This window comes from Physeter macrocephalus, chromosome 3 (assembly GCF_002837175.3).
Source record: "Physeter macrocephalus isolate SW-GA chromosome 3, ASM283717v5, whole genome shotgun sequence".
NCBI classification, from domain to species: domain Eukaryota; kingdom Metazoa; phylum Chordata; class Mammalia; order Artiodactyla; family Physeteridae; genus Physeter; species Physeter macrocephalus.
In genome coordinates this window covers 24,943,704-24,963,202 of record NC_041216.1, presented here as the reverse complement: position 1 = coordinate 24,963,202, position 19,499 = coordinate 24,943,704, and the positions used below count along the sequence as shown (strand labels likewise).

Genomic DNA, 19,499 nt, shown 5'->3' with positions numbered 1-19,499 from the left:
TAGAGTCCGTGCTCCGCAACAAGAGAAGCCACCACAGTGAGAAGCCCGCGCACGGCAGTGAAGAGTAGCCCCCGCTCGCTGCAACTAGAGAAAGCCCACGCGCAGCAACAAAGACCCCCGACGCAGCCCCCAAAAATAATAATAATACTTTTAAAAGAAGAAAGTAGAATAATTAACCTTTACATACCTACATCTAATAATTTACATTTCATACCTACACCACTCCAAAGGATTTATAGCTCTGTAGAAGAAAAAAATGTACTTATACCTGTGCAGTTGGATAGTCAGATCTGAAGCCACCATTTAAAAAAGGAAAATGTTAAATAAACTTGGCAAATGTTAATTCTACAGCTCGTGGCTTATTCTTATAAAGTCAACGGGCCGACTTCTCAAAGACGGAGGAGAGCAAAGCCTGGCACCCAATAGCTTCAGTCTCTCATCTGCTGAACGAAGAAAAGGTTATAATCTCCGATTGTAGAGATGAGGATCATTCTGCCGCTCCTCAGCTTTTTGGAGTTTAAGAATCGTAGCAGAGCTTCCCTGGTGGCGCAGTGGTTGAGAGTCCGCCTGCCGATGCAGGGGACGCGGGTTCGTGCCCCGGTCCGGGAGGGTCCCACGTGCCGCGGAGCGGCTGGGCCCGTGAGCCGTGGCCTCTGGGCCTGCGCGTCCGGAGCCTGTGCTCCGCAACGGGAGAGGCCGCAGCGGTGAGAGGCCCGCGTACCGCAAAAAAACAAGTAGCAGTACTGAAAAATAACAATCTAGAAACAGGTGAAGTTATCAAAATTTAACTTTGATTTCTTCTCCTGGAAAACTACACTTAGTTTATATGAACTGCGTGTGAACTGCAGGAAGTTTCCAGTGCTAGAAACTTCTTTTCTACTTTGATGCCTTCCTGCCTAGAAGTGCCCACAGTCTGCTTAGCTGTGAGTATATTGACCTCAGGGCCCACTGGGTAAGGCATGTGGGGACCCTCCCAGGAGACCTGGTAACAGTGAAATGAGCCTATTGTTGTGCTATTTATGAATCATCAACTTTGTACATGGAAGGAGCTGCTTGCCTTTTTGTCCCAGTACTGGGACGCTGCTAATGCCACAAAGTAATAACATAGTTCAGGGTATCCTCAAGGACAGAACTTCCTCTTTGGGTAATGAAATAAGACAATGACTGTCACAAGGGAATAAATACCAGTAACTGTTGTGGCTTCTGTTGAGGAAGAGGGAAAAAATGCCGTTGTTTGGTCCCTACCATACCTTTTTCATACTTGGCTCTTGTAATGTGAATTTAAGAGTTTAGGAAATGTGTAGAGCTGGTGTTTTGTTTGATGCTGGTGTTTTTTGTGTGTTGTACTCCCTTACCTCTTACATTGTCTAATTTGAAGCAGCAAGAGAACGTTCAGTAGAAGTCCTTTACTGCAGCTTCATTCAGTGGAGCATCCAGCATATGGGAGATTTGTGTTGTTGTTTGCCTGGTTAGTGGACAGATGTGAACAGCACTTGTTGGCAGTTCCTTGGAACCGGGGCCCTGAATGCCGAGTCCGACCGAGCCGAGGGGGTGACTTAGCTTCATCTCCTGCGTCAAAGGATGCTCCTTCTTTTTCTGCCCCCTTGAGTATCTCACTCCAGGGTAGAAGGAAGCATCCCCCCAAGGTCAGCATGCACAGCAGTGGTGGGGCTGCTGTCATCCTTAGCCCACCCTCTCCAAGTCACTTCTCTGGGAGCCCAGAAGTTGCTATATTATGAAATGGGCTCCTTTAACATTTATTTCTGGGTGCCACGGGACATCCATTCCTCCACCATTCTCATAACGGCTCCCAAAGGCCTCTTGGTCTAAAATGTTCACCATAGCATCCGCCTAACTATGAGAATGCATAGACAGTATCCATCTCTAAATCTGTACCTAGTTCACCAGTGGTGCTGTTTGAACTCAATAATGTCAGCACTTATTGAGCACTTATAATTGTGCCCGGCATGTGCTAACATGTGCCTTATATCATAAGGGAAATGGGCACAATTAGGTGACTGGTGTACATGGCAAAACTGAAGCTTGAACGAGCAGTTTGTGTTCAGAACCTGTGCTCTTAACCTCTTTACTCCTTGTGTAATGTATTACTCAAAGAGTGAGGTTTTAGCCAAATCTTGAAATTTGCATCCACCCCAAGTGGATAAATACAAATAAATAAAACTTTCAACAGTATGGTAGTCTGATGGTGATGTCCGATGTGTTCAGTCCATACAGATGGACTAAGTTGAACTTGCCCAGCGTTAGCATTTCCTTGGAACTGGGGCAGTGAATGTCCAGTCAGAGGAAGGAGGGGTATGAGCCGCAGTTCACTCTTAACCAACAAAAGGAGGAAGAAGGGCGCCCAGCTGCCCATATGCTGGTATCAGAACGTCACGCTGCAGCACTGTTTCCTATGAGTCAGCAGAAGGAGCTTCTGCCCGGGAGGCGGGTTGCTAGCTCCAGGCGTGTCAGTCAGCCTATTGGGGCGGGGTGGGGGCGGCCAGTCACTTGTCTCTCAGATTCCTTTTCTGACAAAAGTGATGTGTTTTTGGTTTTTTTTTTTTTTGGCCACACCGCAAGGCTTGTGGGATCCTAGTTCCCGGACCAGGGATCGAACCTGTGTCCCCTGCATTGGAAGCATGGATTCTTAACCACTGGACCGCCAGGGAAGCCCCCCCAAACAATGATTTTTGAGGCCCCTTCCGGCTCTGAAATGTTGTAGCCCTGATGGAGAGTTGCCACTCCACTGGCTTCTCACCGCTCTGAGCTGCCACCTGTCCCCACCCTTCTGCATGACCCGGAAGTAGTTCTCGGAACCCTCATCACTTGAGGTGCTAAAGGGAGCAGCCTTCAGCACCTGTCACCAGCCTCTGTTGCCAGGCTGCTCGCAGTTAGGGAGGGCGGGCGGAGAAGTGCCGCCTTTGCAACATCAGCAGGGAACTCTGCAGAGCCGCTCCTGAAGCCTTCCTCAAAATGAGTGCCCGGAGGTCCTGTAGTCAGGAGACCAGGACAGAGGGTGTTCCAGGTGGAGCTCCTTATACTACAAATTATTTGTCATTTATCTGAAATTTGAGGAGTCCTGTCTCTGGTCCGTTTTTCTGCCCACTCCAGCAACCTTAGGGAGGAGGAACCACCGAAGAGGAGGCGTGGAGAAGGGCAGGCGTGTGACCGCGGGCCTCAGCAAGGAAGCCGGCCTGACCGAGGCCAGGCGTGTGGGGCGGGGTGTGGCGGCTCATAGGAGGGGGGCTTGGAAGGGCCCGGGTAGGGTTTGGGGCCTGCTGCAGTGGCGCCGGCGCGTGGTGGGGATTCCCATTCTCTCTTGTGGCTCCTCCTGAGGGACGATGGCCCTCCTGCTGCTGAGGGGACTTCAGTGCTGGGATTCTGATCCATTTCTGCCTCAAGCGTCTTACAAGTCTGGATGGTACAGCAGACAGGGTGTCCCAAATCAAGTTAAACTGCCCGATAAGTTTTTCCAAACCAGTGAGTATCATGACAACAATTACATTTTAAAACATGAGGGAAATTTTCAAACATAGGTTTAGTGATAAAAGTACGATGAACCCCTGTGTATCCAGGTCTTATCCCTGGAACTGCACCCACCGAGCTCCCTGATGGTGTTGTCTCCTTGCGTTAGGGAGGGGAGGTATGGGTGGGGTGAAGTTTACTACTGTCCACACCATTCTTTGCCGGGCCAGTATCAGACTCCATCAGGTGTCCCTCATCGTTCCCATCCATTACTGTCTAGGAGAAGCAGTGCTTGTACACAAGATTAGGACCTCATCTTGGCTCTAATTTTATGGCTTACTTTGCCACTATCAAATAGAAGGAAAGAAAGGGCACAGATTTGGCCAGATAACTTTCTCTTTCCTTTCCAGAGATAACTTTGGTCTTAGTCTGGAAGAAAGATCTTGAAACTGCAGAGGAGAAAATGATTCCTCCTCCCATGGGCAAGTCCAGTCTATGTCCCCTTCAACTAAAATTCAACCCTCTCCCTAATAGATGGCCCTTGCTCAAGCTGGCCGAAAGCCATACCAACCAGCACAATTGCTAGAACTATTATGTTATTTCTGTGACTTTCATTTTCAGGCCAACATTTAGAACAATCAGATTTTAAGGATAGGAAGGAAATGTGATTTCTCCATGTCCTGTTCCTTTAGTCATCTGGAATTTAAACAGCTTTCATGCTCCAGAAATCTGGTCAGAGTTCTTAGTTCTGTGCCCTTTACGTGGCAAAGTATATCTAATCCCAGGACTTGATATCATCCTGTCGTGTTCCACCAAAGGAATCAATGTTTCATACTTATGAGAATCAATAGCCTCATCTGAGCAAGGCAGTGCCACTATGGTTTCCTCAATAAAAATGGTATTTCTCCTTTGGAAAGGTCATAGCCATTCATTGAACAAACATTTATCAAGCACTTGCTAGGCACTGTAGTAGGCACTGGGGATACTATAGAGGTGAATAAGATGAACATGGTCTCTGCCCTTGACATTTTAATGAAAAGAGTAGTCAGTAAACAGAGCGAGAAAAGGTAATTATGGATTATGATCATTATGAAGGATATAAGCAGAGATGTGATACAGAGTAAATGTATATCAGAAGGCTGTTCAGAAAAGGTGACTCAGATTTTTGAAGAGATCCAAATATTTCTCTGTTCAACTTCTAAACTAATGGAAAAAGAAGACAAAAGAAACAATAAGTGGAGAAGCAAAATAGCACCTTTTTTGCCACACCTCGAGGCTTGCAGTATCTTAGTTCCCCAACCAGGGATCAAACCAGGGCCCCGGCAGTGAAAGTGCCAAGTCCTAACCACTGGACCACCAGGGAATTCCCAAAATCGCACCCTTATGAGTGATAAAGTCCAGGTTAGAAGTTGTAGCTTAGTGTGAGGGTCAAAAGAGGGACTGGTAACTGTGACAGATGGTGTTTTCCAAGATGGCCGTTATGAGACTCTCCCATCTCACGTGCTCCTTTTACAGTGTGACATTGAGGGATGAGGTCCTTGTTCCCTCCCTTTGAATTAGAGTGGGCCTTGGACTCTGGTGGAAGTGATGTTATATGACTTCTCAGACTAGGTCAAGATGGTACAGCATCTTCCTGGTTCTCTTGGGATGGTCCCTCTTAGAGCCCAGCTGTCCCTCCTTGAGGGAGTCCAAGCAGCCTATGGAGAGGCCCACAAGGAAAGGAACCTGGCTCCCAGCCCACAGGCCTGGCTGGGCTCCCAGCCAACAGATAGCCATGAGATGGATCCATTTGGGAAGTGGCTTCTCTAGCCCTCCCAACTGGAGTCAAGTTACCCCAGCTAATGCCACGTGGAGCTGAGATGAGCCATGCCCTGTGAGCCCTCCCCAGATTGCAGATTTGTGAGCCAGTTAATGATTTGTATTATTTTAAGCCATTGAGTTGGGAGAGGCAAGAATAAATTATATACCAACTCCCCCAGTCTAGGCAGTCTGTCTGAGAGAAAGTTCAGGTCTGTGAAATAGACACACCCTCAAGTCCATGTCAAAAGGGAGAAGAAAATACTGAGATACGCTGTGTTTACAGTATTTGATAGACTAACTCTACCTAGTGCATAAAATGCTTCAATGGCTGTTGTCCGTAGGGCAAGCAGCTCATTCCAGTTTTCCTAGAACTTTTCCAGTTTTAGTCATGAAAGCTCCGTGCCCTGGGACTCCTTCAGTCTTGGGGAAACCGTAATGGGTGGTCACCCTAGTTTACCCCAACCAGGTAACTCATTCCACCTCCATGGGGAAGAAATAGGGTTGGAAAAAAAAACAACAACAGGGTGTTTAGGGAAAATTCTTCTCCATGAAGAGCATGGTTAAATATGACTGTTTCCCTAATAGTGACTTTTGAACTGGAAGCCAGAGGAGCTAACCATGCAAAAACCAGGAGGAAAAACCTCCCAGGAAGAGGGAACACTGTATACAAAGACTGTGAAGAAAGAAAGGGTTTGACCTCTGCACAGAATCACCACCACAACAAAACTGGTATGACTGGAGTTGCTGAGTCGAGGGAGACAGAGTGTAATGATGTTGGAGAAGTGTCCAGAGACCAAATCAGAAATGGCTTTATGAACCACGGGAGGGAGTGCAATTTCCTCTTAGGAAAAATGGGACAACACTGAACACTGAACGTTTTAAGCTTGAGCGTGATAAGATCTGAATTACATTCCTCAAAAGCTTGCCTGACTGCAGGGTGGAGAATGGCTTGGTGGGATCAGGAGTTGAAGCAGCAAGTCCAGGGAGGAGGCAGGACAGGATGGTGGCTTGGGTTAGGTTGGAAGAGCCAACAGGATTTGCTGATGGATTGGATGTGGGGGAGCAGAGAAGGGAGAAATCCAGTGTCTAAATGGGCTTTGGGCTTAAGCAACCGGGTGACGAGTGGTACAATTTATGGAGAGGGGAAAGCCAAGGAATAATTTTGTTTTATGCTTTCTGCCTTGTATATGTTACATTCGAATGCCTTTAAGTCATCCAAGGGGAGACATCGAGAGGCATCTTTTTTTTTAAAATAAATTTATTTATTTTATATTTATTTATTTTTGGCTGCATTGGGTCTTCGTTGCTGCGAAGGCTTTCTCTAGTTGCAGAGAGCGGGGGCTACTCTTCGTCGTGGTATGCAGGCTTCTCATTGTGGTGGCTTCTTGTTGCGGAGCATGGGCTCTAGGCGTGTGGGCTTCAGTAGTTGTGGCTCGTGGGCTCTAGAGCACAGGCTCAGTAGTTGTGGCGCACGGGCTTAGTTGCTCCGCGGCATGTGGGATCTTCCCGGACCAGGGATCGAACCCGTGTATTCTTAACCACTGCGCCACGAGGGAAGTCCCCAGAGGCATCTTAAGCAGTGAGAGGGGACACATGAGCTCTGGAGTCAGGCTGCCTGAGATCGAATCCAGACACTTCCACCAACTGTATGAACTTGGGCAAGTTACTTAACCTCTCTGTGTCTCAGGTTTTGTCTCTGTCAAATGGAGATACTAAAGTAACTATTGGAGAGGTAGGATTTTGTGATAAATGATAATACACATAGTAATCACTCAGTAAATATTGGCTATTAATATACTTGAGTCTGGAGCTCACGGGAGAGATCAGAGATGGACCGATAAGCTGTACACCTGAAACTAACACAACATTGTAAATCAACTATACTCCAATAAAAATTTTTTTTTAAATAGAAAAAAAAGAAGAGAAATGGACAGATAAGTCTTAGAGCCAGCCTATAGAGAGGGTGTTTGTGGCTATTATAGGTTAGCCCATACTCCCAACACCTTACTCTTTGGCCTTTCTGTACTGACAAGGCTAAAAACTAGATACTAGATTCGCCAGGCTCCCTTGCAGTTAGAAGTAGCATAAGACACAGTTTGGGCCAATGAGGGTAAACAGAAATCTCATGAAGGGATAATGGCAGGTGGTGCTCTACCCCTTCTTTCCCACCTTGAATGTGGATGTTCCGGCTGGAAACCCAGCAGCCAGCTCATCACAGTGAGGTAACCGGCAGGAATCACAGAGCCAGGAGAATCACAGAGGTGCCACTTCCGTGACAATGGAGCTGCCGTATCATCACCCGCAACTGCTTATCCCAGGACTGCTTGATAGCCAGGCTGCTGAAACCACAGAAAGTGATTGAGCAGAATGGCGATTCTTTTACCATCCACACGAACAGCAGCTTCAGGAGCTACCTTGTGAAATTTAAAGTGGGAGAAGAATTTGATGAGGATAACAAAGGCCTGGATAACAGAAAATGCAAGAGCTTGGTCATCTGGGACAATGACAGACTCACCTGTGTGCAGAAGGGGGAAAAGAAGAACAGAGGCTGGACCCATTGGATTGAAGGGGACCAACTCCACCTGGAAATGTTCTGTGAAGGCCAAGTGTGCAAACAGACGTTCCAGAGAGCTTGATCTGTAAACAACCGCACAGTCCGCATGTGGCAGTAGCTTAATGCTGGATTATATTCCAGAATAAACAGGTGTTGATCTGTCCTGGTTTGGTGGATGGGGCCTTGTGGCTGGAAAGATGTCACACATCCTGTACCAGAAGCCATATGGATTGTGAGAAAACTTCTCAGCTTCAATAAACCTGTCCAATGATTATGACGTTAAAAAAAAAAAATGATCCTCATTCAAAAGCTGCTCAAAGGTTGGAGCTAGACAATGGAGCTGCCGTATCATCACCCGCAACTGCTTATCCCAGGACTGCTTGATAGGTAAGGAAAATAACCCCCTATTTATTGAGACCACTGGAGTTGGATTTACTGGCATATTATTTGCAGCTGACACACTAACCAATGCCATGCCTTTGAAGGAGATCCCGTGTAGGCAGAGAAAACAGTGTGGCTGTGATCACGGTTTGGAGTTAAAGCAGAGAGGAGGAAGCCCGAAGGAAAACTGAGCTGTCTCCAAAAGGGAGGTAGCAGAAATCCAGGAGCGCGTGGCGAAGGAGGCCTCGAGTGGGGAGGGCTTCCCGGAGGCCTGTGCTCAATGCTCCCCCACAGCTCCTCCCGGCGCGGTCCCGCCCCGGTCCCGCCTCCCCGGCCACACATTTACCCCCCGAGTCCCCCCCGCCCACCGCCAGTGCCGCCTCCAGCCCCGCCATGCCCGCCGACCTCAGCGGCACCTGGAACCTGCTCAGCAGCGACAACTTCGAGGGCTACATGCTGGCCCTAGGTAGGGCCGGGGGGGCCGTGCGGGGGCCTCGGGCTCCGGCCGCGCGTCCGGGTCGGGGCGGAGGAGGCCGGGCTGGCCTGTGGGTCAGTCTCCCTGTCTCCCCTCGCCCTCGTCCGTCCGTCCTTCCGTCCCCCCGTCTGCCTGAGGATCCGCCGGTTCCCCCGCTTCCCCACCCGCGTCCATCCTCCGTCTCGCTGTCCGTCCGTCTGACCGTCGGTCTCCCACCCCGTCCGTCTGCCGGTCCTCCATCCTTCGGTCTCCCCATCCCCTGCCGCCCCACCCGTCTGCCATGTCCCGGTCCCTCCCGTCCGTCCTCCTGTCCCCCGTCGGCCCACCCGCTCCCCGTCCTTCTTTCTGCCCCGTCCGCGAGTCTCTCCGCCTGGCCTTCCGTGCGCGCGCCGCTGCCCCGTGCGTCTCTACCCCGCGGCCGAGGCTCCTGTCCTGTCGCGGACTTCCAAGCAGGCGGGGGCGCGGGTGGCATGGGCCCACCTCGCTGGGAGGCTCGGGGACACGGTGGGCGTCCACCCGGGTCGGGGGGCGCCGCGGCCCGAGGCCCCTCGCGGGAGAACTCGCTGCGCGGCCGCTTTAACGCGAGGCTCCGGGCGGCGGCTCTGGGATTGCCCGAGTCCGGTGGCCGTCCCGGGCAGGTCCCCGCCGGCAGCATCCGCGTCACCTGGGGCTGGTCCGGGACGCGGGTTCCCGGGCCCCGGAGGACCGTCCCCAGCCGGTCTCCGGCCGCGCCCGCGCCCCCAGGTGACTCCGGTGCCCGGTGGAGTTCGGGAGCTACGTTTGAAATCTTCAGTTTTCTGGCTTCTCCTTCCCGCGAGGGCTTGAGGAGAGTCAAGAAACCCAGACCCCTTAGAGGCCACTACCCCGTCCCCCCCTACCCCGGGGCCCAGTTCCAGCCGGGAGGACTGTGGGTGGGCGCCTGGAGGGGTCGCTTCCACCGCCCCCTGCCCGGCTTGGGCTGGAACTGGAACTTCTCAAGCTAAATCTGATTCATACTGACACAGAACCTCATAGGCAAGGAAAAAGTATTTTTCCTCTACCCGTCTTAGGTTCATTGGCTGGAGCCCTGTAAATTAGACTAAAAAAAAAGACAGAGTAGGGACTTCTCTGGTGGCCCAGTGGTTAAGAATCCGCCTGCCGTTGCAGGGGAGATGGGTGCGAGCCCTAGTCCAGGAAGATCCCACATGCCGCGGGGCAGCTAAGCCCCGTGCACCACAGCTACTGAGCCTGCGCTCTAGAGCCCGCGAGCCACAGCTACTGAAGCCCGAGTGCCTAGAGCCCGTGCTCCGCAACAAGAGAAGCCACCGCAATGAGAAGCCCGAGCACTGCAAGGAAGACCCAGTGCAGCCAAAAATTAATTAATTAATTAATTATTTTTAAAAAGAGTAACAAGACACGAACAAAGAGAAGTTTGTTAGCACATGCATGGTGAATACACATAGCAACATTCAGTGATGAGCATCTCAGAGTGGTTAGAACTTGGTTATGTGGCATCTTAGCAAAGAGTAATAATTTTGTAGCGAAGTGACAAGACAAAGAAAAGGGCTTTGACTTTCTAGGGGTGGCAAATTGTGGGAAGATAAATACATGGAGGAACTAATAGAAAATGAGAGCTAGTTAGTAAAGTTTATTATGTAAATTCTGATGCCATCTCTAGGCTGATAGGAATCTAGTGTTGTCTCCCTAACTTCTGTGTAACCTGGTACGGAGAGAGGGGGGACACATTTACACAATTATGTCCTGCTTCTGGGGGAAGGGCAGAGAGCTTTTCTTCTATCTGCTTCCCAGTCATCTTCATTTCAAAATAGTCAGTATGACAAAGTGGCACATTTGAGGGTGGCATATTCTACTACCCTTCACCTGAATCTCATTTCCTCTCTTTCCCATTCATAAGAGGAATTAATGATGATTTTTCCCAAAGGCGGTAAATCCTGATAATGTACTTATCTCCTCACCCCCAAATTAGTGGCGACATGTGACCGTAAGTGCTTTCTTCCCTGGTTTCTCTGGCTAGTATCTGGCTTCTTTATGGAGGATAAAGTGCTAAGGATCAGGGGATGGCTTTGAATTTTGCCTTGCTATGCTTTCTCTTTAACCATTTCCATGGCTGGCATTTATTTATTTATTTATTTATTTATTTATTCATTTATTTGGCTGCATTGGGTCAGTTGCGGCATGCGGGATCTTTCGTTGCGGTGCGGGCTCTTCGTTGCAGCACACAGGCTTCTCTCCAGTTGTGGCGTGCAGGTTTTCTCTCTCCAGTCGTGGCGCACAGGCTCCAGAGGGCCTCTGGGCTCTGTAGTTTGCAGCAGGGGGGCTCTCTCGCTGAGGCACACGAACTCAGTAGTTGCGGCGTGTGGGCTTAGTTGCCCTGTGGCGTGTGGGGTCTTAGTTCACCGACCAGGGATCGACCCTCGTCCCCAGCACTGAAAGGTGGATTCTTTTTTTTTTTTTTTTTTTTTTTTTGGTACGCGGGCCTCTCACCGTTGTGGCCTCTCCCGTTGCGGAGCGCAGGCTCCGGACGCGCAGGCTCAGCGGCCACGGCTCACGGGACCAGCCGCTCCGTGGCATGTGGGATCTTCCCGGACCGGGGCACGAACCCGCGTCCCTGGAGCAAATTGCTTAGGGAAGGAAACAGGGAATGGAGCCAGGGTCAACATTTCAAGTGTGCGAAGACATCTTTTGTTAAGCCTGTCACGTACCGCAAAGCAGCCTTCTGAGTGTTGTAGTTAGTGTTTTTCAAATGTGTATTCAGGGAATCCTTCACCTGTCCCCAATAATGTCTTGCTTTTCTTTACACTCTGCTATGACCCCTTGTTTGATACTTTCTTTTTCGTGATTTCAGTAGAAGCTTATTCATTGTCTGCCACTGTATTAGATCCCAGAGGCCAACAGAGGCTATTTATTTACGTTAGCTATATTCATTTATCATTCAACCCATTTCACAAAGGATTAAGCCATAGGGTATTGAGTCAATATCCTGCCTCACTACTGCTTTTTTTACATTTGGTTCAGGTTCCAGAAAGATACTAGATCCAGACAACACATGAACTGTTATTTGCAGTCTGTTTCCCAAAAGAAATATAAGTGTGCTAAGGATGCTGGAGTAGAGGCTAGTTAGTATAACAGACCACCAAACTGGAAACCCAGATAACTAGCCGTTGATTGTTGGTAATAGAATCAAAGTCATATAACCTCTGAGTTCATTTACATTCCCCATCTGTTAGAGGTGGTTGGATCAGATTTGATATTCTAAAGAGTGTCTAAAATACAAACCAAGGGATCTCTTAGTGTTACCTGAAAACTGGGTTCGCCTCTTGGTGGGTGTCCAGCCAAAAGACACAACCAAGCTAAAGAACAGGAGAAGAAAGGATTTATTATTTCTTGCAGCGAGTAAGGACAACACTGTGGATCTTTCCCAAAGCAGTGTCTCCCTGAATAGCAAAATTGGTGAAGTTTTAAGCTAAGGGTATATGCATATTCATGAAGGGGTTTGAGCAGAGGAGAATTCAGCATATAATTGGGTAGAGTCCAAGCTTTAGTTGATTCAACTCAGGAGGGTCAACACCATCATTATATCCTCCACCTGGGTGGGGGCCTTAGTTCCTATGGACCTAAGACTGTATCAGATTATTCTGTATATTCCTTGAGGAGGAATTGTTACCAAAGTCAGGTTCATCTTCTCCTGCTCAAAAGCCAATACTAAAGAGGCAAGTGTTGATAGAAAGGGAAGTTGCTTTAATCAGAAAAGCTGGCAATCTGGGGAGAAGGTGGACTCATGTCCCAAAACCAACTCCAAAGATTATGCTCAGCCATGAAAGTTTTTAAAGGGAAAAAGGGGAAAAAAAAATCTCAGTTAATTATTAAGGTAGCAGGTCAGATTCTTCATCATTTTTCCATGCTTGCAAACCTGCTGACTTCTCCTGATCTTCCTTTGGATGCTATTTTGCCTGCGTGGTCTGCCTGTAAATTTGCTCAGGGAGTTGCTGGGGGGTAGAAAACTAGTCATTCTTTACTTAATTCTTCATTCCTACTTCTTTTAATCTAGGGAAAGAATCAACAGGTTAGGCAAGGCACTGTGGACATTTAGTAGAGCATAAGTCAGGAGTTAGGTTAAATGTTACCTAGTGATCTCATTGTCATAATTAAGGTTTAAGGGGAACAGAAATAGGCAAGCAGGAAGGGGGCAAAATAGCTGCTTACAGAAGTAGGACTCTGTTTTATTGCTGAACTATTTTTTCTTGACTGCTTTTCCTTTGTTCCTGCATTACTAAGACCTGCTTAAGGGCACTCATTATGGCTAGACTTAGATCACAAAATGGCTAGGCCATGGGACTTCCTTGGTGGTCCAGTGATTAAGACTCTGTGCTTCCAATGCAGGGGGCGTGGGTTCAATCCCTGGGGAACTAAGACCCCACATACCACATGGCACAGCCAAAAACTAAACTAAAATAAAATAAAAATAAAAGGCAACACCAAAAAAATAAAAATAAAAATGGCATGTCCAGAAATGGTTTCTCTTATGTCAAGAAAGCCATGCCTGGTTCTCTTTCTCTGGGGGACCCCCTAACCTATCCGCTTACATTAGCATTTTATACAATAGCTGAAATCAGCCTAAAACCTATTGCCAGTTGCTAAAAACCTGGGAAGAAAATGATTTGGCACACATGGCTATTTGTGTGGCAAACACTCCCTTCTGCCTTCCACGTGTAAAAACATAGACTCCAGGGTCAATGCATTTTTCCTGGTCTAAATAGGGGCTCAGATCCAGATGATTGTAGGGTCTTGTTACTCAAGGACCAGCAGAACTCCTTAGAATGCAGACACTTGTGCCTCATCCCAGATCCTGGATCTATGGAATCAGAATCTGCATTCAGCCAGATTCTTAGGTGATTCTGAAACTGAGTAGAATCCTGTGGGGCCCTCATGGGTACACATCCTTTCTGTGTCCCTCCGTTCTCATTTGTAGGAAGTAGGCTTCATTCAGTTCCCTTGACCTTCCCTGAGTTCCAAAGATCAGATTCAAGTTGCTTATCAGGGAAAGTAGGGAATGCAGAAACAAAGGAGGAGCAGTCAAGAGACTAATAGTGCAGCCTTGGGGCAGGGTCCTTGTTCCTCCTCAGGGAATATACATAACAATACCTCTGAGTTCTTATGCAGGAGCTAAGGTCTCCACCCAGGTGGAGGATGGTACCTTCAGACTGAGCACAAGATTCCTAGAACACCACCCTGAAAGTCTGCACACAGTGGAAGATAGCAAAGACTCTGACCCCCTCCCCAAATGATTCTCTCTTTAAAAATGTTTATGGTTGTTTTTTCTTTTATAAATGTATCTATTTATTTTTGGCTGCACTTGGTCTTCGTTGCTGCACATGGGCTTTCTCTAGTTGTGGCGAGCAGGGGCTACTCTTCGTTGTGGCGTGCAGTCTTCTCATTGCAGTGGCTTCTATTGTTGCAGAGCACGGGATCTAGGCACGCGGGCTTCAGTGGTTGTCGCATGCGGGCTCAGTAGTTGTGGTGCACGGGCTTAGTTGCTCTGCGGCATGTGGGATCTATCCGGACCAGGGCTCGAACCCGTGTCCCCTGCATTGGCAGGCAGATTCTTAACCGCTGCACCACCAGGGAAGTCCCTCAGCATCTCTTTTGAGGGGGAAAATTACTCCTTTCTGACCAGGGCTGATCCTGCAACTCCCCAACATGGCTCTGATACTGCTCCTTCCTAGCTTCTGCCAAATTGCAGGGAGAAGAAAGGCAATTTGTCCTTTGGACATTGAAGAAAGTTTGCTTGGGTTCTAAAGACTGGAGGAGCTAGCTCTGGATTTGGGAGTTCTTGGTGGACCCCACAATAGCAAAGGAAGACCCAAGGTGTGAAGCTCTAGGCAGGAAGGAACGCTGTGCTAATGCCTGCAAGGGCTTGACCATCTTGTCTGGACTCCCCTTTAATCTCATGAACATGAGAAGGCAGGGATGTTACCAGCTTGTCCAAGGTCACCACATAAACTGGATTTAAAGCCAGTATCTCTTGGCTCCAAGACCCACATTGCCTCAAGATTAGAAGTGGCTTTGGGATGAAGGGTTAGTGTGAACAGATGAAGTTTAGAAAAGTATATGTTTGTATTGGCCTCTTTGAGATCCTGCCCTAAAATGTGTATGCTCACACACATCCTTGTAATAGGATGTGCATCGTTTAGATTGTTTCTTCCTCCTGCTGGAATGTCTTATTTCCTACTTAAAAATCTAATGGTGTGGAAAAGCATGGTTTGACCTGGACAAAAGCCTTATGAGCACTAAAGCCATTTGGCCACTGAGGTCATGGTAAGTGTAGACCTGGCAGAAAATGACCAGAACTTAAGCTAATTTAAATTTTGATTTTTAAAAAGGCCAGCCTTGCAACTGCAAATCTGTTAAGTGACAATCTTACAATGTGGTAGTGAAACCGAGTGGGGCCTGCGCACGGAGGCCTTCTTTTGTCCACCATTTCTTCTTCTTTTTAAAAAATATTTAGGGCTTCCCTGGAGGCGCAGTGGTTGAGAGTCCGCCTGCCGATGCAGGGGACACGGGTTCGTGCCCCGGTCCGGGAAGATCCCGCGTGCCGCGGAGCGGCCGGGCCCGTGAGCCATGGCCGCTGAGCCTGCGCGTCCGGAGCCTGTGCTCCGCAACGGGAGAGGCCACAACAGTGAAAGGCCCGCGTACCGCAAGAAAAAAAAAAAAAAATTTATTTATTTGGCTGTGTTGGGTCTTAGTTGCGGCATGCAGGATCTTTTGTTGCGGCACAGGCTTCTCTAGTGGCGGCGTGCGGGCTGCTCTCTAGTTGTGGTGTGGGGGCTTAGATGCCCCACAGCATGTGGGATCTTATTTCCCTAACCAGGAATCAAACCCGAGTACCCTGCATTGGAAGGCAGGTTCTTAACCACTGGACCACCAGGGAAGTCCCTGTCCACCGGTTTGTTAAATTAATTAATTTCTTTATTTATTTATTTTTGGCTGTGTTGGGTCTTCGTTGCTGCACGTGGGCTTTCTTTAGTTGTGGAGAGCAGGGGCTACTCTTTGTTGAGGTGCGCAGGCTTCTTATTGCAGTGGCTTCTCTTGTGGAGCATAAGCTCCAGGGGGGTGGGCTTCAGTAGTTGTGGCACGCAGGCTCAGTAGTTGTGGCGCACGGGCTTAGCTGCTCCGCGGCATGTGGGATCTTCCCGGACCAGGGCTCGAACCCGTGTCCCCTGCGTTGGCAGGTGGATTCCACTGCACCACCAGGGAAGTCCCTGTCCACCATTTCTTACAGGCAAGACTCCAGCCTCCATGACCTTCCCTGCGTTCCAAAGGGGGGATTCCAAACAGTTGCTAATCAAGGGAGGAGCAGCCAAGAAACCACCTGAGGCAGGATTAAAGGGACCAGTGAAGCTCATTAAGATGAGGAGACGGCCACCTGAGATGAGGTTAAGGCAGTGAAAGCCCTGCTCACACCCTAATCTTGTCAGAGACTTCCCCACCTTTGAACCACCGTTATAAAACCCTTCATCAAATCCTCTGGGGTTGGGACACACAGTTTTTCGAGGCCAAAGCCTGCTGTGTGCCCCTTTGCCTGGCAAAGCAATAAAGCTCTCCTTTTCTACTTCACCCAAAACTCTGTCTCCGGGATTTGATTAGGCGCCGGTGCACAGAGAGGCCGAGCTTTCAGTAACAGTAGTACTAATTATAAATTTACTAGCAACAAATCATCTCACTGATGGTAAAAGCATAACTGATGTAAAGTATTTATCTAAAGTTTGGATTCTTGTTTGTTTGCTTTTGTTTGTTTTAATTTATTTATTTTTGGCTGTGTTGGGTCTTCGTTGCTGCACGCGGGCTGCCTCTAGTTGCAGTGAGCGGGGGCTACTCTTCTTTGAGGTGCGCAGGCTTCTCATTGCAGTGGCTTCTCTTGTGGAACATGAGCTCCAGGTGGGTGGGCTTCAGTAGTTGTGGCTCACAGGCTCAGTAGTTGTGGCTCGTGGGCTCTAGAGCGCAAGCTCAGTAGTTGTGGCGCACGGGCTTAGTTGCTCCGCGGCATGTGGGATCTTCCCGGACCAGGGCTCGAACCCATGTCCCCTGCATTGGCAGGCGGATTCTTAATCACTGTGCCACCAGGGAAGCCCTGTTGTTTGTTTTTGTTCCACATACAGAATAGGGTTTAAGGAAAGTCAGTGATAACTATTTTAAATTTGGCTTGGTCATTTTAATCGGATAAATATTTTAAAGGTTTAGCCTCAATGTTTAAACATTGCTGAAAACAAGTAAAGACTGGATCATTTGCACTTCATGCTAAAAACTTGAGTTCTAGTTTAAAAAAACTTAAAAAAAATTTTATTGAAGTATAGTTGATTTACAATGTTGTGTTGGTTTCTGCTGTAAAACAGTGATTGAGTTATACATATGTATTCTTTTTCATATTCTTTTCCATTATGGTTTATCATAGGTTATTAAATATAGTTCCCTGTGCTATACAGTAGGACCTTGTTGTTGATCCATTCCTATATATAATAGTTTGCATCTGCTAATCCCAAACTCCCAGTCCTTCCCTCCCCCACTCCGCCCCTCTTGCCGGGCACAAGAGGGGTGTGAGTCTATGTCTGTGAGTCTGTTTCTGTTTCGTAGATATTTCTATTTTAGATTCCACATATAAGTAAGTGATATCATATGGTATTTGTCTTTCTCTTTCTGACTTACTTCACTTCGTATGATAATCTCTAGGTCCACCCATGTTGCTGCAAATGGCATTATTTCATTCTAAAACATTTACACTATCATTGAGCTTAGAAATGGGTGGGGCTGGGAACTCCTTGGCATCCCAGTGGTTAGGACTCCGTGCTGCCACTGCCCAGGTTCAATCCCTGGTCACGGAACCAGGATCCCGCAAGCCACGTGGCGAGGCCAAAAAAAGAGAAAATTTTTTTCTTTTTTTTTGCTGTACGCGGGCCTCTCACCGCTGTGGCCTCTCCCGTTGCGGAGCACAGGCTCCGGACGCGCAGGCCCAGCGGCCACGGCTCACGGGCCCAGCCGCTCCGCGGCACGTGGGATCTTCCCGGACCGGGGCACGAACCCGCGTACGCTGCATCGGCAGGCGGACTCTCAAACACTGCGCCACCAGGGAAGCCCGAGAAAAATTTTTTAAGAAGACAAAAGAAATGGGTGGGGGCTAATGAGATGCTGAAGGACCCCTACTCAGGGCTTGGCCACGTTTTCTAGGCTGGAAATGGAAGTATGAGGCACCCGGCCCTGAGAAGCACAGCTAACCGCAAGTGGCAGTCGTGTCAGGAAAAACCGAATCTGTTAAGCAAACAAAACAGGGGTCACCTCTGGGACCAAGGTTCCTGCAATGAGGTACATAAGCCTCTGAAATGAAGATTCCTAAAACTTTACACAATAGGACAATCCCTAAATAGGAGAACCATGCCCCGTGACTCATAGAATTGTCCAGGGTGACGAGCCAGCATACAGCTGTGGCTGCCTGGCCATGTCAGATTGTATCACCTGCTCTAAACGTTCCAGTGGCTCCCATCTGACTCCATCTTGCTCTGGGTTACAGTCCGATGGTGCTTCCTGTGCCCTCGCATCTCCTCTCTCGGTCCCCTCCTCCTCCTCGTTCTCCCTCACTCTGCTCCAGCCACCCCAGGCTCCTGGGTGTTCCTGAGACCATCTGGCACGCCCTTCCTGGGATCCTTGTGACCTCCGTCTTACACTGCTTTCCCCCTCAGCTGCGGCTGAAATGGCACTTGGCTTCCCTATTTAAAATAGCAACCCTGTGTCCTCCAGGCCATTCTCTACATCTGCGTCTTTATTCCTGTCCTGCCCCTAGCTGGGACGAAGTGAGAGAGTGGCATGGACATACATACACTACCAAAGGTAAAATAGATAGCTAGTGGGAAGCAGCCGCATAGCACAGAGAGATCAGCTCGGGGCTTTGTGACCACCTAGAGGGGTGGGACAGGGAGGGTGCGAGGGAGACGCAAGAGGGAGGGGATATGGGAACGTATGTATACCTATAGCTGATTCACTTTGTTATACAGCAGAAACTAACACACTATTGTAAAGCAATTATACTCCAAAAAAGATGTTAAAATAAAATAAAAGAGCAACCCTTACCTCTAGTACATAATGGGTTGATAGCCACTTAATGGGAGCTGTCTATACATGCTGATCGTCTCAGTGTTCCATGTTTTGGTGTGTGACTCTTTTTTAAAGCTTCTTAAAGATTTCTCAATGTATAGTAGTATTTGCATGATTACAATGTTTTTTGAGGTGCTTTTTTTCCTCTTTTTTCATTTTCATTTTTTTCATTTTTTTCTTGTTTTAATTTTTAAAATTAAAAATTTTTTTTTAAATTATTAAGTTTTTGTTTGGCTGCACCACACAGCTTGCGGGATCTTAGTTCCCCGAACAGGAATCGAACCCAGGCTCTTGGCAGTAAAAGCGCCGAGTCCTAACCACTGGACTACCAGGGAATTCCTTGTTTGTTTTTCTTTTTTGTTAGAGGTGGTTTGTTTTGTTTTGTTTTTTTCCCAGTGTTCAGAAACTGTTCAAATGCTGTCTTAATTGGAAGTGTAAATGTATAAAGCAGAAAAAGGCAGCTGTGACTGAGGCTGGATTGGGGCCTGAGCCCAGTCGCCTTGGCTTCCTCGTCCTCTTGTCACCCTCTGAGGGGATTCCCAGAACTGTCTCTGCCATGCCCAGCTTCAAATCCATCACCTAACGCACAGCCAGCCAAATGAACTTTCCCTGAAAGCTGTTCAAGATTTTTCATCAGCCTCTGGAAGGAGATTTGCCAGCATAGCTGACCCTGTAGATCCAGTT

At 48.4% G+C, this 19,499-nt stretch overlaps 1 protein-coding gene across 3 annotated transcripts in view; it reads left to right on the top strand.

Moving 5' to 3' along the window:
- The first annotated feature begins 8,537 nt into the window (after positions 1–8,537).
- Positions 8,538–19,499, top strand: part of RBP7 (retinol binding protein 7) — a 38,350-nt gene continuing 27,388 nt past the window's right edge. For 2 of the 3 annotated variants that reach the window (XM_055083784.1, XM_055083785.1), the window contains exon 1: positions 8,567–8,666. In XM_055083784.1, the coding sequence (XP_054939759.1) occupies positions 8,594–8,666 (73 nt within the window). In that variant the 5' untranslated portion in view covers positions 8,567–8,593. Of the gene's footprint in view, positions 8,667–19,499 lie in introns of all 3 variants that reach the window. The other variant, XM_007110283.3, reaches the window with a different exon arrangement.